The 20,116-nt window shown below is 38.7% G+C and overlaps 11 protein-coding genes across 16 annotated transcripts; 5 read left to right on the top strand and 6 right to left on the bottom strand.

Annotated features, from left to right (window-relative positions):
* Positions 1-21: 21 nt before the first annotated feature.
* On the bottom strand, positions 22-2,057 carry LOC6627819 (uncharacterized). 2 transcript variants are annotated; one of them, XM_002051108.4, is made up of 5 exons: positions 1,882-2,057; positions 1,608-1,825; positions 1,313-1,480; positions 919-1,251; positions 22-847 (listed from the first exon to the last, which is right to left on the bottom strand). In XM_002051108.4, the coding sequence occupies exons 1-5, from the start codon at positions 1,985-1,987 to the stop codon at positions 782-784; spliced, it is 891 nt and encodes a 296-aa protein (XP_002051144.2). In that variant the 5' UTR covers positions 1,988-2,057; the 3' UTR covers positions 22-781. The 2 variants fall into 2 exon arrangements, with proteins under 2 accessions (XP_002051144.2, XP_015028083.1); XM_015172597.3 differs by lacking the exon at positions 1,882-2,057 and having other exon boundaries at positions 1,313-1,461; positions 1,608-1,749.
* A 236-nt stretch (positions 2,058-2,293) lies between these two features.
* LOC116651415 (uncharacterized) lies at positions 2,294-4,001 on the bottom strand. Of its 2 annotated transcripts, XM_032437719.2 has the most exons (5): positions 3,827-4,001; positions 3,553-3,770; positions 3,258-3,425; positions 2,864-3,196; positions 2,294-2,792 (listed from the first exon to the last, which is right to left on the bottom strand). In XM_032437719.2, exons 1-5 carry the CDS (start codon positions 3,930-3,932, stop codon positions 2,727-2,729), a joined length of 891 nt encoding a protein of 296 aa, XP_032293610.1. In that variant the 5' UTR covers positions 3,933-4,001; the 3' UTR covers positions 2,294-2,726. The 2 variants fall into 2 exon arrangements, with proteins under 2 accessions (XP_032293610.1, XP_032293611.1); XM_032437720.2 differs by lacking the exon at positions 3,827-4,001 and having other exon boundaries at positions 3,258-3,406; positions 3,553-3,694.
* A 237-nt stretch (positions 4,002-4,238) lies between these two features.
* On the bottom strand, positions 4,239-5,122 carry LOC6627820 (U6 snRNA-associated Sm-like protein LSm4). The gene is made up of 4 exons (XM_002051109.4): positions 4,988-5,122; positions 4,881-4,922; positions 4,713-4,811; positions 4,239-4,608 (listed from the first exon to the last, which is right to left on the bottom strand). Exons 1-4 carry the CDS (start codon positions 4,988-4,990, stop codon positions 4,288-4,290), a joined length of 465 nt encoding a protein of 154 aa, XP_002051145.2. The 5' UTR covers positions 4,991-5,122; the 3' UTR covers positions 4,239-4,287.
* Positions 5,123-5,185: 63 nt separating this feature from the next.
* Positions 5,186-6,313, top strand: holn1 (CD2 antigen cytoplasmic tail-binding protein 2 homolog holn1). The gene is made up of 3 exons (XM_002051110.4): positions 5,186-5,322; positions 5,387-5,579; positions 5,643-6,313. The coding sequence occupies exons 1-3, from the start codon at positions 5,219-5,221 to the stop codon at positions 6,282-6,284; spliced, it is 939 nt and encodes a 312-aa protein (XP_002051146.1). The 5' UTR covers positions 5,186-5,218; the 3' UTR covers positions 6,285-6,313.
* A 487-nt stretch (positions 6,314-6,800) lies between these two features.
* Positions 6,801-7,871, top strand: Bug22 (cilia- and flagella-associated protein 20). Its single transcript, XM_002051111.4, has 2 exons — positions 6,801-7,272; positions 7,341-7,871. Exons 1-2 carry the CDS (start codon positions 6,997-6,999, stop codon positions 7,662-7,664), a joined length of 600 nt encoding a protein of 199 aa, XP_002051147.1. The 5' UTR covers positions 6,801-6,996; the 3' UTR covers positions 7,665-7,871.
* LOC6628090 (methionine aminopeptidase 1D, mitochondrial) lies at positions 7,758-11,630 on the bottom strand. 4 transcript variants are annotated; one of them, XM_015172595.3, is made up of 4 exons: positions 11,241-11,630; positions 11,026-11,169; positions 8,150-8,823; positions 7,758-8,078 (listed from the first exon to the last, which is right to left on the bottom strand). In XM_015172595.3, exons 1-4 carry the CDS (start codon positions 11,546-11,548, stop codon positions 7,882-7,884), a joined length of 1,323 nt encoding a protein of 440 aa, XP_015028081.1. In that variant the 5' UTR covers positions 11,549-11,630; the 3' UTR covers positions 7,758-7,881. The 4 variants fall into 4 exon arrangements, with proteins under 4 accessions (XP_015028081.1, XP_015028080.1, XP_032293609.1 ...); XM_015172594.3 differs by lacking the exons at positions 11,026-11,169; positions 11,241-11,630 and adding an exon at positions 9,164-9,293; XM_032437718.2 differs by lacking the exons at positions 11,026-11,169; positions 11,241-11,630 and adding an exon at positions 9,140-9,265.
* On the top strand, positions 9,377-10,761 carry Sirt6 (sirtuin 6). The gene is made up of 5 exons (XM_002051113.4): positions 9,377-9,509; positions 9,575-9,702; positions 9,763-10,185; positions 10,244-10,367; positions 10,424-10,761. The coding sequence occupies exons 1-5, from the start codon at positions 9,444-9,446 to the stop codon at positions 10,703-10,705; spliced, it is 1,023 nt and encodes a 340-aa protein (XP_002051149.1). The 5' UTR covers positions 9,377-9,443; the 3' UTR covers positions 10,706-10,761.
* Positions 11,631-11,774: 144 nt separating the features above from the next.
* KdelR (ER lumen protein-retaining receptor) lies at positions 11,775-13,273 on the bottom strand. The gene has a single exon (XM_070209473.1). It carries the CDS (start codon positions 13,271-13,273, stop codon positions 12,635-12,637), a length of 639 nt encoding a protein of 212 aa, XP_070065574.1. The 3' UTR covers positions 11,775-12,634.
* A 21-nt stretch (positions 13,274-13,294) lies between these two features.
* Wdfy2 (WD repeat and FYVE domain containing 2) lies at positions 13,295-16,985 on the bottom strand. Its single transcript, XM_002051117.4, has 7 exons — positions 16,627-16,985; positions 16,214-16,561; positions 16,000-16,112; positions 15,798-15,924; positions 15,539-15,735; positions 13,429-15,482; positions 13,295-13,367 (listed from the first exon to the last, which is right to left on the bottom strand). Exons 1-6 carry the CDS (start codon positions 16,785-16,787, stop codon positions 15,202-15,204), a joined length of 1,227 nt encoding a protein of 408 aa, XP_002051153.1. The 5' UTR covers positions 16,788-16,985; the 3' UTR covers positions 13,295-13,367; positions 13,429-15,201.
* Positions 13,716-14,662, top strand: SmB (small ribonucleoprotein particle protein SmB). The gene is made up of 2 exons (XM_002051116.4): positions 13,716-13,859; positions 14,016-14,662. The coding sequence occupies exons 1-2, from the start codon at positions 13,857-13,859 to the stop codon at positions 14,607-14,609; spliced, it is 597 nt and encodes a 198-aa protein (XP_002051152.1). The 5' UTR covers positions 13,716-13,856; the 3' UTR covers positions 14,610-14,662.
* A 152-nt stretch (positions 16,986-17,137) lies between the features above and the next one.
* On the top strand, positions 17,138-20,063 carry TBC1D16 (TBC1 domain family member 16). Its single transcript, XM_002051118.4, has 2 exons — positions 17,138-19,102; positions 19,181-20,063. Exons 1-2 carry the CDS (start codon positions 17,567-17,569, stop codon positions 19,802-19,804), a joined length of 2,160 nt encoding a protein of 719 aa, XP_002051154.1. The 5' UTR covers positions 17,138-17,566; the 3' UTR covers positions 19,805-20,063.
* The last annotated feature ends 53 nt before the right edge of the window (positions 20,064-20,116 follow it).

Genomic DNA, 20,116 nt, shown 5'->3' with positions numbered 1-20,116 from the left:
AATCAACTCCATTAGGTACCATAATTTAAAATAGTCAACAAAAAATTTATTGAAATAATTTGTTAACAATATATAATTATGAATATTACTCCGGATCAAACAATCCATTTTAGGGTTATATTAATTGTCTTATTAATCACGAAATTCGCTCAAGTGGAGGTTAATTGCTGACAGAGATTAAAATATTGATGCTGTGACAACATTTTTTTAACCGACTGCAGATTACTAAAACCATAAGTTCAAATATGAACATAAATTTTCCGCCGAACTGTATTTATGCCCATTTTAATCATATATGTATGTGTGTTAATTTAAAAAAGCCAATCCACATGTAATATAATTTGAACTCTGGTTATCTGGCGAACTCATTTGCAAGACCATAAATAAATACATTTACTGACCTTATCAACTGCATTTTGTTCTCTATTATTTGAATTGTATATATAAATATATAAACATTTGAGTCTGACGTTCCGCGTAAACTGCGTGTGCCATTAAAAAAGCCTACAGCACAACTAAGAACATTCCGAATTATTTGAAAATATTTTGTCCTAAAAACTAAAATCTACATAAACAGTACATCTCAGCTACGAAAATGGACTGTACTGTATTTCTCTTCGCTCCGTGTTGCTCTTGCGAGACGTGTTCAATAAGTAATGAATGTTATTCTCATAAAGAGCACGCGTTCTAATCGGAGCGTGGTACTATCTTAACAGTAGAGCTCAACTATTTTATGCGTGCTCTTACTTATACTAAAAATACTTGTGATGATTTTAGATGCTCAATTTTCATCGGTTTCTGAGCGCTTCAAGAGTGGTTCCGTGATATTGTAGTGTTTAGCATATTTCTGAAAATCAATAAATAAAAATTCATATAAATAGTTTATGTAAACCTTACTTAATTATTCAGTGCTGGTACCTCGCAGAGTTCAACATCTAAACAACAAATAGCTTGACAGGACTCATTCGTAGCGCTTTCTTTAGAGTGGCTGTTGAGTTTTACTTGAGGCAAGCCATCTGCTCCATTTTCCAGTGAAATTAGATTTTCTTTGACCAGAAACGATATGATCAATGCATTCTGCACACTGTCCATAAAGTTATGGGGATTGCAGATTAGTTTAAAATATGGAATTGGTTCATTGTTGCCCGCTCTGTAAATATTTTTAATCTGTTTCATAATATGATTGACAGCCGTAGAACCTTCGCCCTTCCGTTCCAGCTTGTCGCTTTGCTTGGGACGTTTTTCGACTGCCTATAAAGCGAATAAGTCTGTACTAATATAAATATATATGTAAGGATTGGCAGTAACTTACATCTGTGTTGGTTTTGCGCGATGCACGTTGTTTTGGAGTGTGCTTTTTTGGTTCTACATTGATAAAGGGTAGCATCGAGGCGTTTGTAAAGTATGGCACTCCATGCTGGCAAGCGAGGCTGCACAATGCATTCCAATCTTCGGCATTATCTTTAAAAACAATGTTGTTCTTTATCAGGCGTAAGCGGGACAATTTTTCGTGTCCACTATGGACACTTAACATGGTATGTGCCCATCATTTTCGGAGCCCGGCACAATGCATTTGGAAAAAATGCAAGGCTCCAACTTGTACTTACAATTGCCGTGCAAAACATTCGGTCTGTGAAGTTCGAATTATATTGTATGGCCTTTCCAACCACTTCGTGATTACGTCTTAGCAGTTCAGTGTCCAGTACCAATTCCGTAGAGTTTGTTTTGCGATCCTCATAGCCTTTGACAATATCGTTAGCCTTACTTAAAATATCATAAATGGCGGACATGGACTCGCCAAATGAGCGGGATTCAATCTGTTGCTCTGCAAAAAAAAAGTGCGCCATTAATAAGAGCATTGACAAATTAACGTACACTTACCAATCTTAATGTTTTTTTCAATTAGATCTTGTAACTGAATAATACGCTCGTTCTCCTCCGCTTCGTCATCCCGTTGAGTCGTTTCCATATTTTCCGTAGAATCCATTACGTTTTTTAAAAAAAATATTTTATCTGAAGAACCAAATGCTGCTAAATAGCAATAGCTTATCGATGATTTATCAAATGATAAATGTTCGATATTTCAATCGAAAACAGTCAATTTAGTTATATCGATATTTAGGACAATTTAAATGACCCAATTAGATAATTATATTTGTTTTTACAATTAAGATATCCTTTCAAGTGATATAAGTGAATATAATATTGGTGTTCATATATTGAATAATATGCTCATCATGGCTAATGTTCTCAACGGACAAAGGCATCCGAAAGATGAAGGACCATGTGCAAATTAGAATCGAATGAGTCGCAATTTTAATCATTTTTAATATTACATTATATTACTTTATCAACTGCATTTTGTTCTCTATTATTTGAATTGTATATATAAATATATAAACATTTGAGTCTGACGTTCCGCGTAAACTGCGTGTGCCATTAAAAAAGCCTACAGCACAACTAAGAACATTCCGAATTATTTGAAAATATTTTGTCCTAAAAACTAAAATCTACATAAACAGTACATCTCAGCTACGAAAATGGACTGTACTGTATTTCTCTTCGCTCCGTGTTGCTCTTGCGAGACGTGTTCAATAAGTAATGAATGTTATTCTCATAAAGAGCACGCGTTCTAATCGGAGCGTGGTACTATCTTAACAGTAGAGCTCAACTATTTTATGCGTGCTCTTACTTATACTAAAAATACTTGTGATGATTTTAGATGCTCAATTTTCATCGGTTTCTGAGCGCTTCAAGAGTGGTTCCGTGATATTGTAGTGTTTAGCATATTTCTGAAAATCAATAAATAAAAATTCATATAAATAGTTTATGTAAACCTTACTTAATTATTCAGTGCTGGTACCTCGCAGAGTTCAACATCTAAACAACAAATAGCTTGACAGGACTCATTCGTAGCGCTTTCTTTAGAGTGGCTGTTGAGTTTTACTTGAGGCAAGCCATCTGCTCCATTTTCCAGTGAAATTAGATTTTCTTTGACCAGAAACGATATGATCAATGCATTCTGCACACTGTCCATAAAGTTATGGGGATTGCAGATTAGTTTAAAATATGGAATTGGTTCATTGTTGCCCGCTCTGTAAATATTTTTAATCTGTTTCATAATATGATTGACAGCCGTAGAACCTTCGCCCTTCCGTTCCAGCTTGTCGCTTTGCTTGGGACGTTTTTCGACTGCCTATAAAGCGAATAAGTCTGTACTAATATAAATATATATGTAAGGATTGGCAGTAACTTACATCTGTGTTGGTTTTGCGCGATGCACGTTGTTTTGGAGTGTGCTTTTTTGGTTCTACATTGATAAAGGGTAGCATCGAGGCGTTTGTAAAGTATGGCACTCCATGCTGGCAAGCGAGGCTGCACAATGCATTCCAATCTTCGGCATTATCTTTAAAAACAATGTTGTTCTTTATCAGGCGTAAGCGGGACAATTTTTCGTGTCCACTATGGACACTTAACATGGTATGTGCCCATCATTTTCGGAGCCCGGCACAATGCATTTGGAAAAAATGCAAGGCTCCAACTTGTACTTACAATTGCCGTGCAAAACATTCGGTCTGTGAAGTTCGAATTATATTGTATGGCCTTTCCAACCACTTCGTGATTACGTCTTAGCAGTTCAGTGTCCAGTACCAATTCCGTAGAGTTTGTTTTGCGATCCTCATAGCCTTTGACAATATCGTTAGCCTTACTTAAAATATCATAAATGGCGGACATGGACTCGCCAAATGAGCGGGATTCAATCTGTTGCTCTGCAAAAAAAAAGTGCGCCATTAATAAGAGCATTGACAAATTAACGTACACTTACCAATCTTAATGTTTTTTTCAATTAGATCTTGTAACTGAATAATACGCTCGTTCTCCTCCGCTTCGTCATCCCGTTGAGTCGTTTCCATATTTTCCGTAGAATCCATTACGTTTTTTAAAAAAAATATTTTATCTGAAGAACCAAATGCTGCTAAATAGCAATAGCTTATCGATGATTTATCAAATGATAAATGTTCGATATTTCAATCGAAAACAGTCAATTTAGTTATATCGATATTTAGGACAATTTAAATGACCCAATTAGATAATTATATTTGTTTTTACAATTAAGATATCCTTTCAAGTGATATAAGTGAATATAATATTGGTGTTCATATATTGAATAATATGCTCATCATGGCTAATGTTCTCAACGGACAAAGGCATCCGAAAGATGAAGGACCATGTGCAAATTAGAATCGAATGAGTCGCAATTTTAATCATTTTTAATATTACATTATATTACTTTCTAAGCTTGTTGCCCTGCATGGGTGGACGATTTCCTTGCCCCGAATTACCAGCACGCATACCGCCATTCCCCAGCCCTCCACCACTGGGCCCACTGCGAATACCGAAACTATTTCGGTTCCCGCTTCGAGGTGCACGTTGGTTTTGGTTCTGTGAGGAATTGCCGCCACGGTTCTTGTTCATTTCGGCGCGATTTCGCGATTTAGCCTGTGCATCCTCCTTTACCATGTCAATAACTTCATCTGGAATACGTAAATACTTAATTGTACTTCCACGTATGAAGCATTCCGGCATGCGCCAAAACCGGTCTCCATCCTAAAAAGATATATTTCATTTAATATATGTATACAGTTCCGGGGCTCCAGAATGTTTTGATTCTTTGCCGGTAAGCCGACGCTCCCGGTGCAGAGTGTACAAACCTTTGAAGTACAAATTACATCGCGTAAGTTAATATTCATCCAGGAGTCACAACTGACTAAGTGTCCATTGTAGGTTTCTCCATTTTTTAACTCAACCAGCTGTCAAAAGAAATTTATTAAGAAACAAATCGAAAAAGTGCCATCAAATATATACACCGGCGTACTTACCATGGGATGACTTTGTGCTGTTTTTAAGAGTGATAACGGCAGCTGGAATTAGAAATATTGTTTTAAAACTGTTCGCTTATTTATGCTGAGAAAATAGCGTTACTTACCATTTTTATATTATTTTTATAAAATAACCAATGAGTATCTCAGAGATGAAAGTTTTCACGATATCTATATCAATCGCATATTGGAATGAACTTTATGAACCACAATAAGAAACTTGGTTCGATCGAACTTGTTCGCAACGCTTCGATGCAACTCTGAAGAAATAACTAATATGTGTTTATAATAAGTGGCTAAATAACGCAACTGAAATTTATAAACAGACTAAAACAACAATGGCATCGAAAAGGAAACAACATTTTGGGCTACCTGATAGTGAAACGTTTAAAAAGAAACACACACTGGACTCAGATGAAGAGGACTCTGACGACTACGAACGGTGAGTTAACCGTGAAGATATTCCAAAATAAACAAAAGAACACAAGCTATTGTTTATATTTCAGAGACAACCTTAATGATAGCGATATTGAAGGTGGAGAGGAAGGCGTGGGGAAAGTAGAAGACGATGTCAAGATAACTCCGTTTAATATGCGTGAAGAACTTGAAGAGGGTCATTTCGATAAGGATGGTCACTATCATTGGAACAAAGAGGCGGAGATTAAGGATAACTGGTTGGATAACATTGACTGGGTTAAGGTAATCACCTGTATATAATATGATATTGAATTTATATTAATCATTTACTAATTAATGCGATAGGTGGAGAAGGACAAGAACTATTTTGATCCCAACAATGGTGATGAAAACTCTGCAGATGACAGTTTACCTGTGAATCCATTTAATCTGTCAATGGCATTTGGTAAAATGCTTGAGTACATGAAACCGGGGGAGAGCGTACAGATGGCTTTGCAAAGATTGGGACGTAAGCGTCCCAAGTTGTCGACTCTTGAGAAGCTGAGGCAAAAGAAAGCCGGCATAGAGAGCAATGAATCGCAACAAATTTCAAAGCTAACCGAACTGGCGAATGAAATTCTTTCAAATACTGGAAATATGGATATATATCAAGAAACGTACGAAAAGATAAAGCATAAGCTCGAAGACTTGCCAAGCACAAGCAAGCCAGCCGGGGAATCTTTCGATATGTATGCGGATGATTTCGAGGAAAAAGAGTCCAAGCTATTAAAGGATTCACAGAAAACAATGGAGCCAAATACAAACGAAATAAAATGGGAATTTAAATGGAAGCAGACTGACGACGACATCCAGGGCCCATATAGTACAGAGAAAATGTTTAATTGGTCTCAAGGGGACTATTTTAAGAATGGAGTGTATGTACGCAAAGTTGGTGAAACTTCAAATTTCTATTCAAGCAATAGAATAGATTTCGATTTGTATTTATAAATAAAAATAATTGTAAATGCATATAGAAACAGTTGTGTTTTCAATTATTTAAGTCAGTTGTGTTCTTGACTTGTATAGAATATGAAGAATTAATAAAAGTAATTTTGTAAAAGATAGGTTGTGGTTCTTAAAATATTAAAATCAAAACTATTTTGTTGCAAAGAAAATTGCACGGGAAGTTCCGTATGATATTGGTAATGTGAAGATTGTAACAAATACTTAGATATTAGATTTAAGCGATGTATCGATAGAATACGTGAATGTATCGATGTTGGGAATAAGACAACATCGCTAAGAAGGAGGGAAAACGGCACTAATGTTTGAGCTGTTGAATTAAATGGACATTGAGAAAAGTTGTGAAATAAAGATATAAAAAAAGAATAAGAGAAGAGTGTGGATTTTACAGTATTGATCATATATGTGCTTTGTTTTAAATAAAACGATTGTTAATTACAGAAAAGCCGGCCGATAATTGTGGTGGTTGGTCGATAGTTAGACATATGATAGTCAGTTATCAACATCTCTGTTGCTAATAACAACACACTCTTGTTTACAAATTTATTGACATAAGAAAATTAGTATACTTTTGTACTTGTGTTCGTAATCCCCACAAATTCCGGCTTCGCAAAATTTATCGGCCAGCGCCCACTGGCCAAATAAAAAATTGCAAAAGATCGAGTAACCACTTACGACAGTCAACTAATTGCGCGAAATGTTCAAAAACACGTTTCAATCGGGATTTTTGTCAATACTTTATAGCATTGGTTCCAAGCCATTGCAGCTTTGGGACAAGAAAGTACGAAACGGGCATATTAAACGCATTACTGATAATGACATACAGAGTCTGGTTCTCGAAATAGTTGGAACCAATGTGAGCACCACGTTTATAACATGTCCGGCTGATCCAAAGAAGACGCTGGGCATTAAGTTACCATTTCTGGTAATGATCATCAAGAACATGAAAAAGTACTTTACATTCGAAGTACAGGTATGTGGTATATGCTAAAATGCAGACATCCAGAAATTCAAACAAATCTCTATTGTATATGTAAACAGGTTCTTGACGATAAAAATGTGCGACGCCGGTTTCGCGCTAGCAATTACCAATCTACCACTCGGGTGAAGCCGTTTATATGCACAATGCCTATGCGCTTGGATGAGGGTTGGAATCAGATACAATTCAATTTGTCAGACTTTACACGTCGTGCCTACGGCACCAACTATGTTGAAACACTGCGGGTGCAGATTCACGCAAACTGTCGAATACGTCGTGTATATTTCTCGGATCGACTTTATTCAGAGGACGAACTGCCTCCGGAATTTAAATTATTTTTGCCGATACAAAAGCCAGTTCAAAAGTCAACAGCCATTTGCAGTTAACCATTTAGCCGTCGATCTAATGAAATATATGCTCACATATTCAACTATAGTACATAGCCAACCAAGAGTCAGCGAATATTCAACTTTTAACAATCACTTTAATACAAAAATTTTCATGCAAGCCGCCGGCATACGTGTTTATTCAGAATTCTATGTCAACTATGCCTTAGTACACACCTTCAAATAAAAATTCACTATTTATGTAAACGTTGTTCCTTTAGACAGCATTTGTTAGCACCTCAACGCCAGTTTCTGTGATCAATATCGTATGCTCAAATTGTGCGCTACGCGAATTGTCTAAACTAACTGCCGTCCAGCCGTCCTCCAACAGGCCAATATCGCCGCAACCAAGAGACAAAATTGGTTCGATGGTAAAAGTCATGCCCGCTTGCATACGGCCCGGCGCCTCATTGGCTACATTTCGATTTGGCAAATTGAAGAATGTGTGAATACTTAAACTTAGGAATCATTGGAAGATTTCTTACCGTAATGATAAATTTCGGGTGGACCGTGAAAGTAGCTACCAATACCATGGCCAATAAATGCTGCCACGGATTCCAGGTCACGCTCTTGGCAATATCTCTGTATGTATTTGCCGATTTCATTAAATGGCACACCCGGACCACAGAGAGCTATACACTTGTCTAGGCAATCGCGTGTTGAATCCACTAGAAAGCGTCCACGCTCATCGACGTCACCAACAAGAAAAGTCTCCGAGCAATCGCCATGACAACCATTTTGGTAGACGGTCACATCAATGTTTATTATATCACCGTCGGCTAAGGGTCGGTCGTCCGGTATACCATGGCAGGCAACATTGTTAATAGACGTGCACAATGATTTCGGGAATCCAACATATCGAAGTGGAGATGGATAGGCGTTTTCTGAAATGATACGCTGGTGCGCAAAGTCATCAATCTCATCCGTAGTTATTCCAATTTTTGCCATTTTGCCGCACTCCCGGAGAATCTGTGCTGCCAGCTTGCCGCTGGAACGCATATGATTTAACTGCTCCTCATTTTTGATTTCAGGAGTTCCTAATGTATTGCCTGCCGGCATATCTTTATAATAGTACGGCGGCTTCTGTATGTGCTCGGGTACGTTGCGTTCATTAGAAACTTTGCCGGCGGCGCTTATTAATTCCCATTTGCCCTTGTCTCTGCAATACAGAGATGCAATTTGAATTACTAAATTTCACTTCAGCTAATAACTTAACATTGCTGAACAGATTAATTATATAAGACAAGAGTAAGATTTGGGTCATGTTATATATCCTTGTAAATTCCTCGAGTACTTTTCGAACTGCATATCCGGTTTGTTTTTTAGCTTATGGGCACAATCTCAAGTAGCAGGCTGTGTACCCTTTTGCACAAAACAGCTTCTAGCATTTAATTGAATTTGTATGCAATGTTTAAATTATTTAATATGTTAAATTTTGTAGCTGTAAGTATAAGTAGAAAATATACTATTACAACCTTTGCATCGAAAATAGACCATACCGTTTGCTAAGTTGGAAAAAATTCCGCTGCAAATATTGACCACAAACATGCCATGCATTCCTTGATAATTGAAACCGCATTTTGTTTTTAACAACAAATAAACCAAAATTTAATTCGAACAGCTGGGCACGCACGGGCACTGCACGGTTGCACACTTATCGATAGTGCGACTTATCGATATTTGAATCGATAGTCCTTACAAATATTTTTTGTAAACAGACATAGAACTCCTTTTAACGCCAGTAGAAGCCAATTTAAATAAATATTAAATATATATGTGATGAGTTGCAACTATGCAGAAGGCCTTTCAGCATACGAAAATAAAGGAATTCTAGGTGTTCCAGAAGTAAGAAGTCAAATTTTGTATACCCAATACATAAATAAATAACCAGAAAAAAATATGATTTTTAGAATTTCGACAGTGAAGAAATTGTCAACCAAAAATGTAAGGAGCTTGCAAACTTAATTAAAGACTCTAAGCATGTTGTATTCCATACGGGTGCAGGCCTTAGCACATCAGCTGGTATTCCCGATTTTAGGTATTTGATTAAACTGTGTTTTTATGTGCCTATGATTTTTTTTGACAATTATACTTTCAGAGGACCCAAGGGCGTTTGGACGCTTGAACAGAAAGGCGAAAAGCCTACTTTTAACACATCTTTTGACGCAGCACGGCCAACCAAATCTCATATGGCCTTAAAGTCTTTAGTTGAACATGGATATGTTCAGTATATCGTCTCACAAAACATTGACGGCCTGCATTTAAAATCTGGCCTAGATCGAAAATACTTGGCCGAGCTTCACGGCAATATCTTTATAGAGCAGTGCCAGAAATGTCGACGGCAGTTCGTACGCAAAACGGCCGTGGAGACAGTGGGCCAAAAGCTATTGGGGCTCCCATGTAGGTCCATTGAGATTGGCAATAGTCGCAGCTGTCGCGGTGGAGTAATGCACGATAACGTCTTGGATTGGGAACACGACCTACCCGAACGTGACCTAGATATGGCATTTATGAATTCAACGTAAGAAATATTAAAGATTATCCCATATTAAATATATATATGTATATTGCAAATTTAGAATGGCTGATATTAATATAACCCTGGGTACCACTCTGCAAATTGTACCAAGCGGAAATTTACCTCTAAAAAATCTCAAGCATGGTGGCAAACTTGTCATATGCAACTTGCAGCCCACAAAGCATGTAAGAACACTTATAAAATAACCATCAATTATTTAATAAGCGTCTTATCTTTACAGGATAAGAAAGCATATTTAAGTATTTCGAGTTATATTGATGATATACTGGCGAAAGTGTGCAAGCGTTTGGGCATTGAAATTCCAGAGTACTCGGAAGAGTATGATCCTACAAAGCATTCCAACATTTCGGAATGGACTCTGCCCCAAGAGTATGTAAAAGAAATGGATAAACAATTTAAGGAACATCAGAAATCTTCAGCGAAGAATCGAAATACAGGCTCTACAGCATGTAAACCGCTTCTTAAAGGAAAAATGATCAAAAAGCGTAAAAAAAGTGAATAATCAGCATTAGCATAGTATTAAGAATTAAAGTTACTAAATTTATAAATAGCAACAAAGTCTAGCTTATATTATCTATAATTAAGTGCAATTAAGTAACTAAAACTGTTTCAAAACAGGACGATTCTGCAATGACTGCAGCTCGCTCAGCATCACAGCCACATTGTATCGCAAACGTTGAAACATTGATAATGGCAGCTCCAAGGTGCGATACTCGCCATTATTCAATTTGAAATGCAGCACAATAGTGGGTTTATCCAGTTGGGCCATCCTAAACATATCCGTGTGTAATACATAAACAGGACAAATCCGCATTTACTTACGTTGAGCCCAGGGAAATGTTGATGCGCCATTGCATGTCCAGCATTTTTGCTCTTTCCATTTTGGTTTCCGCAAAATTTCTGCTAAGCGTGGCGCGGTGATTGAGCAGCACCTTGGTTAAATCCTCAGCGCACGCATCTGTGAAGCTAATAAAAAAAAACCATGCATATATGTTACTTTCGTAAGTTAAATATTATATAGTTTTTTTTAGGCTTACCACAAATCCTCAGTTAAGCACTGACGCAGCTCCTGGTCCTTGACCACACCTTTTGGGTATCGCAAATATATTTGCATAATCAGCAGCACCATTGTAAATAATTCGCAAAAATTCTTAGGTACTTCGTGGCCTGCATTTTTCAGTTTGTTAATTGCAAGTGCTAAAACGTCGGCTGATGATTTTTTTGTCTCAATGTAATGCACAGAGACTTGTATTAAGACTCGAAGCGCTGATTTATTTAATTGTGGAATGTATATGGTGTATGGTTTGACGCTCTTTAATATATGATATCGAAAATTTAAGGACATATTGTGCTTTTCAATTTTTTTTTTCCTTTCAAAATATTATTATTGCAATCTTGTTATCGCTCCAATTGGACTAGTTCAATTTGGAGATGAACAAGATCAACGTTCAATGAACCAATTCATCGCAAACATTTGTGTCGCTCGAATGAACAATGGCTCTTCTACCTCTTGATTGAATTAGAATTCACAAGTGGTCTTGCATGTTCTTGAAAATAGTATAATAAAAAAGTTTTAAAGTTTTAGAATTTTATATTTTAAATATTAAAATTTTTCCAAGATTTGGTTTACATCACTATTTGATATTCGGATGAGGGACAGCATTTAGACCTTTAAAACTACAATTGTTACGCTAGGCGGGTAGTTTTAAAAAAAATTGTGTCGAAATTTAAATTTAAATTAATTTTTGATTTGCAGCAAGCGTTGTTTTGCTATATAACCTGCTATTTTTTTTGGATGATCATTAAAGCAAGCTAGGTAAAACAATTAAATGGCATATTTTTAACAAAGTTTTATAATCAGATTACTTCTTGTCATAGTATCGAAGTTGACCAGAAACGCTGATAGAACTGGTTGATTTATTATTTGTAAATTAAATTATAATTAGTAAATATTTTGATTTTGGTTGTGGGAATAGACGAGGTCAGATAAGATACACATAAGTGCCTTGCATACATGCTTATGTAAAGATGCTCGTTCATACATTGATAAGCAAAAATTACGATAGCTGAATAATTGTTTTGTATGCTGATGGAAATCATAATGAATAGAATTTGTACATTATTTGTATACTTTAATAATTTGCATTGAGTTGGTATATGCATAAATTAATTGGTGCCACATTTTAATTTCTTATACTCTTCATTTTAAACTAAATGTAAAACAAAAAAAATATGTTCCCTTTCGATATACAATATCATTTTTTGTTTCTGTTATGCGACAAAGATCTACTATGTAATAACACTGTCCACATCTTCAATATTGCTGTTCCTCTCTCCAAATCCTTTGCCTCATCCTCCTCTGGCTCTGCTGTGACGGCACCACACACACACACGCACGAATGGAATTATTAGCTGCTGCGGCTGCTGTTGCTTATGCTGGCAGCTGTAGCTTTTTGCCTTTGAGCACTTTGGTAATATATAGATAAAAGAAATCGCAGTAAAGTATGGTCTGGACGATGCCCGCAAAGATCGCAATAAGATCATAATGCGACTCCACCATGTAGCGATAGACCCAATTGAGCAGATATAGGGCACGGTAGGAGCCCAGGGCAAACAAATAATGGCTTGTAATCGATTCGGCCTCTCCGGTCTTGCTAACCAGGAACAGTTGCGGCAATATGGCAACCGATTCCAAATAGATTGAGAATGTCCAGAGCACCTCCATCAATGTAAACTCGTGATTAATTACCAAAGATAGCAGAGCACATGGTATTAGCAAAAACTCAATGCGGAACGAATCGTGATTATGATCGTAGGTGGCCTTAAATTTCACATACATCAGATAGACCGTTGCGCCCGATGTGGCCAGGAAGAGCACCTTCATTACCGAATTGTAGAGGCTGACGTACGTGGTAAATAGGTCCAGGTAGCGTGTCAGATATACGATAGCGAATAATATTTGAGATTTGCCAGAGATGCCGGCGCATGATCGTGTCTTCCATATTTTAAGCAATAGTATTATTATAGCAAATACATGCGATAAATCTCCAGCAAACCGAAAAATATTCATTCTGAGTGATTCGTCAGTTCCTTTTTTTTTTTTTCTTTCGTTTTTATTGGCGGAGTGTTCTTTCTTGTAGTTGCACGGTTTTCGCGACGTCACCCTGAATGGGATAAAAGTATTTGCAATTATGCTATAATGTATTAGCAATTACAATACCGTACTTTACCAAACCACACAATTTGTTTAATTTTCACTTGTTTTGCCAACGAGTTAAAACTTTTTGGTGTTGTGCCGCCTATATGTACGTAGAATGTCGGCACAAAAGAGAGCAACAAAGAGAGCCAAAGTGACGTGGCCACATACATATATGAGCATTCGAGACGTTTGAGCACAATTTATTTGTTCTCAACAGAATATAAAAACAGGGCTGCATTCAATTATCGAATTAGTAATGCAAACCGGCACATTCGATAAAAACGCCTATATTTCCTAATCGCAACACAGCGATATACATCAATGCGTCGATAACCTAATTGTCGACAGAGATGCAGTAGTTTGTTTAGCCATTTTATTTTCACTTAAAGAAATAATTATAAGCTGCTAACATTTATAAATTTTTCCTATCAAGACATAGTATAACGGCCCAAAAATGGTAAGTTTGATTTAAATTTTTTGCTTAGACAAATTAAAAAAAAAAAATTCGCAAACGTTTGTGTTCATTATGCCGCCTTTGCCGGCCATGCTTGTTTTTTGTTTTATAAAATATGCTTTGTTTTAATAATAAATAATTTATGCTCCCATTTTTCAGACCATAGGCAAGAATAACAAAATGATTCAGCACCTGAACTATCGGGTGCGAATTGTGCTGCAGGATTCGAGGACGTTTATTGGAACTTTCAAGGCATTTGATAAGCATATGAATCTTATATTGGGCGATTGCGAAGAGTTCCGTAAAATACGCTCTAAGAACTCGAAGGTGCCCGAGCGGGAGGAGAAGCGTGTGCTGGGGTTTGTGCTGCTGCGTGGTGAGAACATTGTATCACTTACCGTCGAAGGGCCACCACCACCCGAGGAGGGCCTGCCACGAGTACCCATTCCCGGCGCTGCTCCAGGTCCAGGCATTGGTCGTGTTGCTGGCCGTGGCGTACCGATGAACATATCGTCCGTACCGGCTGGGTTGCAAGGTCCCGTAAGAGGCGTGGGTGGTCCCGCTCAACAGCACATGGCGCCGATGGGTCGAGGTGTGCCCAGAGCCCCAATGATGGGTGCACCGCCGCCAGGCATGATTCCCGGCGGCATTCCTGCTATGCCAGGCAGTCTCGGACGCGGCGCACCACCACCAATGAGGGGACCACCACCAATGATGCGCGGCGCACCACCGCCAGGTCGAGGTGGCTATTAATTAACAGCATCCGTTTATCTTTATAGTAAATAAAATAAAATTTGAGTCAGTAATTGGCTTTTTATGTGGGTAAATCTGAGAATTGGTTCTTCGTAATTCGATTTGTTACGAAGACTCAATGATATCTAGCTATATACTCGATATGTAAAGCAATCAGTTATTTTACATTTTCAAGAGTAAGATATAGCAAATAAAAATAATATTTGAGTTTTGAAGCATTTAAATTTATATACATACATTTTTTATATTATGCATGCTTTGAATACACATATAATTATTTGAATGTTACAGACGTTGTTTGATTTTTATTGATATCAATGGATTTTCGTTTTAGATCAATTTCAATTTGATGAAAAGAGAACTTATCAATTGTAAATATTTATAATTATATGTATATGCGTTTAATGTTGAACATTGCTTATATTGTAAAAGTGCTTCCAACCGTGGCAAATTTCATTCTTTTTTTTTCAATACTTACATATGTATTTGGTATTTTTATTTAGTTTAATACAATACAATATAATTTTTTAAAATTGAAACGCCGAACTTGCGGTCAAGTCATGCAGGCTGCGCAGTTGCCGTTGTATAAACATTATGCCCAAATGGTTGACAAATCCCACACCTTGATGAGTCGATCCTGGCCGACGGTCAGCAAACGCTTACGCTCCTCGTCCAGGTCCATATGCACAATAGAATGCTTGGCATCGTGAAAGGCTGCTAAAGATGGACGCTCCACTGTCTGCAGCTGCTTGTAGCATGGATCGCAGCAGCGCACGTCGAATTCAAAGCCCATTATGGGTATATTGATGCGATTTGTTGAGCAATTATCGCAAACAGCTTTGCCGCAGTGCCGGCAATGATGTTGTCGTATGCCTGCATTAAAATAACATTTAATAACCAAGTCATTCAATGTAAATGCATTAACTTGCCCAATTGCTTTTGGTCCATCATCGAGCGAAAGTTCCAAAAGAATGGTCTTGAGCACAGCTGGCAATTATTGGACTCTACCCAGCCTGGCACCTCCTTGCGCATCGCGTTCATTTCCCAAAACACAACAACTGAATCCTCACCGCACGAAATCAACTGTTGAGTGTGGTTGGCGTACGCCAAAGCCGATACTTTGTTGCTGAATTGAGGGTGTTTGCCATGTTAATATATTGTTATCAGTTATGGATGTATGTGTGTTACCCATGGCCTTGCAATTCGTAAATTGTGCCTCGCTTGCCACCAACATCCCAGACAATAACCGATTGATCGCACGCGCCACTGAACAATAGCTGAGGACCTTCGACCCATCTTAAGCACCTAATGCCAGCTGAAAGGGTATTGTGTTAGTCAAAATCTGATCAGCACAGGCTTGATTTTGTAAATTGTCTGCAATTGTTTTTACCCGTGTGTCCTTTGAATGTGGTGATAAGCTGCACTCCCTGCACCTCGCAGCGCAGCATTGTTATTTGACCCGCATGATCTCCAATGAATGCATATTTTGCTAAAGCATCAAACCTAGATTAAAGTTAATTTGATTAATTTCAAATAAAATTGTTCTAATTATATTCCATTACTGCTGCAATCTCATGTCGCGTGGAGATTACTTATTTACTCACTGTAGCGCTGTGCATGGTGTTTCAAAATTGTATCCGCCCACTCGCTTGGCGGTCTCCGTACAATGGTATGCGAACTGTTTATCTTTGCCAGCAGAGAGTATCCAGTTATGGCTCTTGGAAAAAACGACGGCTACAACGCGACCCTGATGCGACAAATAGTCGCGCATGAATGATAAGCGATTGCAGTCCTCAGAGAGTGTGTATTGGGTGACGGTACCGTTGTCTTGGCCAATGTACAATTGTCGCAGCTCTGGAACATATTCGATGGCCGTACAGCCTGAGGGCATATACTGGCAAATACTGGGCCAATATTGGCCGGAATCTCGTTTAAGCCATACTCGCACAGTTCTATATACAAAAGTAACATATTTTGCTTGAGTAAAGCTTATGTTTATTATGGGTTGTTTACGCACTTGTCGTCAGAAACGCTAATTACTCCGTTTTCGCCTGGTATTAAAATAGCCGCGTTTACATCGTCCCCGCTTCCCTCTAATTTACTGAGTAACTCCGGCTTTTTGGTTGACAAAAAGCGATCGTTGTTGCTGCGCTGCGCTGGTTTTATCTCGGCTGCCATTCTTTCACTGAGAGCGAGAGTTATGATCTATGGAAAATACTTATGTTGGTATTGTGTGTATCCGTGTGAATCAATTGAATAGCACAGATAAGCGTTCAGTGTTGTCCGCTGATTGTTAATTTGTTTAACTGAATGAATGAATCACAAATAAACTTATTTTATCCAAAAATTAAGATCAGTGTGACCCCTACTACAAAAAAATGGTAATTCTTTTAATTAAATAATTAAAGAGGTCACACTTGTCCAATAAGAGATGCCAAATTATCGATTTTTCTGCCCACTCGATAAATTTGTTTAACCTAATGCATGAATCTCAAAAAAAAAAAACGTATTTTATCCGAAATGCTGAGCCCAACTACATTAAACGGTTATTCTGTTAAGTGAAATTTTTTTTCTGCAGAATTAAAAAATTATCGGTTATTTGACCATCCGATAGTTATGTCAACTACTTGTGATACTATTGCATTCAAATTTTTAATACCGTGAGTCGGTAACCAACTCCTTACTTCACAGCCACCTTATAAACATTCCAAGTTGAAAATTAAAACGGAAAACGTAAGCAGAACTAAAAATCAATTCTGATGAGCCTATCAACAGGATGGTCACTCCTTGTTATTATTTTATGTGAGAAGCGTTCGAAAATCAAAATAATAAGGCGCGTTAGCTTCCCGAAAGACTCATCTACTTTGCTGCACACATTCGTAGAATTCTATTAAACGAAAGAAAAAGGCTGCAATTGGGATAACGGTTTGCCTTAACGGAACAAAATTCAATCAAAAATGCCAATTGGAAATATTATCAAAAAGGCATCCAACTTTATACTCGGCGAGGAGAGGTCTGATGAAAAAATCGATATCGCTTACGAAGACAACGAAATACTTTTTTGCAAGAACAATGTTTGTATTCATCCACCGACTGTGGCTCGCCAGGAATCAGATATCCTACACTATCCCGGCTACTTGACATGCACCACGAAAACATTCATAGATCAGTATAACAGCGCCAAAAGACCAACCCTCCTTCTCACATGGATACCGAACACCTCACTCTGCAAGTGCAATTCGACAACCACCGACGGCGAGGCTATACACAATCGGAATAATGATATGCTACCAACTAATGGACATTTCTCGCCCACATCCCAGGTGGCGGTGCCCGCGCCCCGGCTCATCGATGAGACGGAACATGAAATGGGCACGCGAGCCGAAGAGGAGAACGCGGCTGAAATGCAGGAATTAAAGAACGAGTTGCAGCCGCTGCTGGGCGGACAAACTGCATCCATTGGCGACTTGGCTGCTCTGCTCAAAAAGAACCCCATTACATCCGTTAACATAACCATTTCCAATCCACAGATCGAGAACAGCAACATCTCTCAATCGTACAATTGTATTATTGGCTCGCCCGACAGCGAGGGCAGCAACGCGGCTGTAGTTGGCCGAGCAAATCAGCCTACGCATCAGCTAAACTCGGATGGATCGGCGTCCGATGATAATAACCCAAACTGGATGACGCCCGAGCTGTTGGCCTTCAAGCATAACCTGGTGTTCCCGGAGAGCGCCAACGCCACGCCGACTGTGCGCCGTAAAGCAGTAATCCGAGGACGTCGCTTTTCCGTCGATCTTAGCCAAATGCGCTCCTTGCGTCTCTTCTTCAACGATGATAAGTGCACGTCCGGTCAGCTGGTGATAGCTTCGCGCGAATCACAATACAAGATACTACATTTCCATTACGGCGGCTTGGATCACTTGGCTCAAGTGCTGCACCAGTGGCACTGTTTCCTACACAATATTACCTTAGCTCCTGGCCAGGAGAAGATGAACTTGCCATATCGACACTTTATGGTCTGTCGCCCCGAAGTCAAACAGTCAGAGATGCATCCCGATGAGGGCAATGTTAAAAGAATCACCACAAACTTCTTCTATGGCACGTTGTTAAACGAAAAGGGCCAAATCGATGATGATTTATTGCTGCGCAAGTGCGTCTTCTTCGGTGGCCTGGAAAAGAGTCTGCGCAAAACCGTTTGGCCTTTCATCTTGAAATGCTATTCGTTCTCATCAACATTCGAGGACAGGGCCGTGCTGATGGACATCAAGAGGCAGGAGTACGATGAAATAACACGTAAGCGTTTGTACTCCATGTCGCCGGAACAGCAAGTGCAATTCTGGAGGACTGTGCAGTGCGTTGTCGAGAAGGACGTTGTTCGCACCGATCGTACAAATCCCTTTTTCTGTGGTGAAGACAATCCCAACACCGAGATGATGAAAAACATTTTGCTAAACTTTGCCATTTACAACACGAGCATATCCTACTCGCAGGTAAGCTCTTAAGCTCATGAGATCATGCTAGATCTCGTGATTTACCTTTCTTGCTCCCTTTTATCGTCATATTTTCAGGGAATGAGTGATCTACTGGCACCCGTATTGTGTGAAGTGCAAAACGAATCGGAAACCTTCTGGTGTTTTGTGGGCTTAATGCAACGTGCGTTTTTTGTTTGTACGCCCACGGATAACGATGTGGACCACAATTTGAGCTACCTGCGTGAGTTGATAAGACTCATGTTGCCGCGTTTTTACGAGCATTTGGAACGACACAACGAAGCTATGGAGCTACTGTTCTGCCATCGTTGGCTTTTGCTATGCTTTAAACGGGAATTCACCGAGGCCGTGGTCATACGCATGTGGGAGGCTTGCTGGTCAAACTATCTCACAGACTACTTTCATTTGTTCCTCTGCCTGGCCATAATAGCTGTCTATGCGGATGATGTCATTGCTCAGAACTTGCGTGCCGACGAGATGCTGCTGCACTTCAGCTCACTGGCCATGTACATGGATGGCCAACTGATTTTGCGTAAAGCACGCGGCTTGCTATATCAGTATCGACAGTTGCCAAAGATTCCGTGCACATTGAGTGGTCTGTGCAAGCGCTGTGGTCCCGGCATGTGGGATTCGGAGCATCGACCTGCCTTGGAATGTGTGGGGCATACGGATAACGAGAAGTGCTCTTTGGGTATTGATTAATTTATGTGGCTTCTACTGTTGTATATCGAGTTACTCTTACTTATTTATACTATATTACAATTATGTGTTATAATGAAAGCTTTTAAGCGAGTGCTTCTAAATATACTATATTATATATGCCTATGCTGAATAAATGTTTACTTCCTCAAAGATAAATTAAGAAGTTACAAGCTAAATTTTGAATATGATAGTAAATGTAACTATTTAAAGCAGCAACATGAGCATTTATTTTCTTACAGTGCACTGAGCAAACGTGTATGTCATTCCCTATATATATATATATTGATTCTCTGATCTTAATTACATTGGTGC

Source organism: Drosophila virilis, chromosome 4 (assembly GCF_030788295.1).
Source record: "Drosophila virilis strain 15010-1051.87 chromosome 4, Dvir_AGI_RSII-ME, whole genome shotgun sequence".
NCBI lineage: Eukaryota > Metazoa > Arthropoda > Insecta > Diptera > Drosophilidae > Drosophila > Drosophila virilis.
Note: the sequence above shows the minus strand (reverse complement) of the source record. Positions and strands in the feature narration are given on the sequence as shown.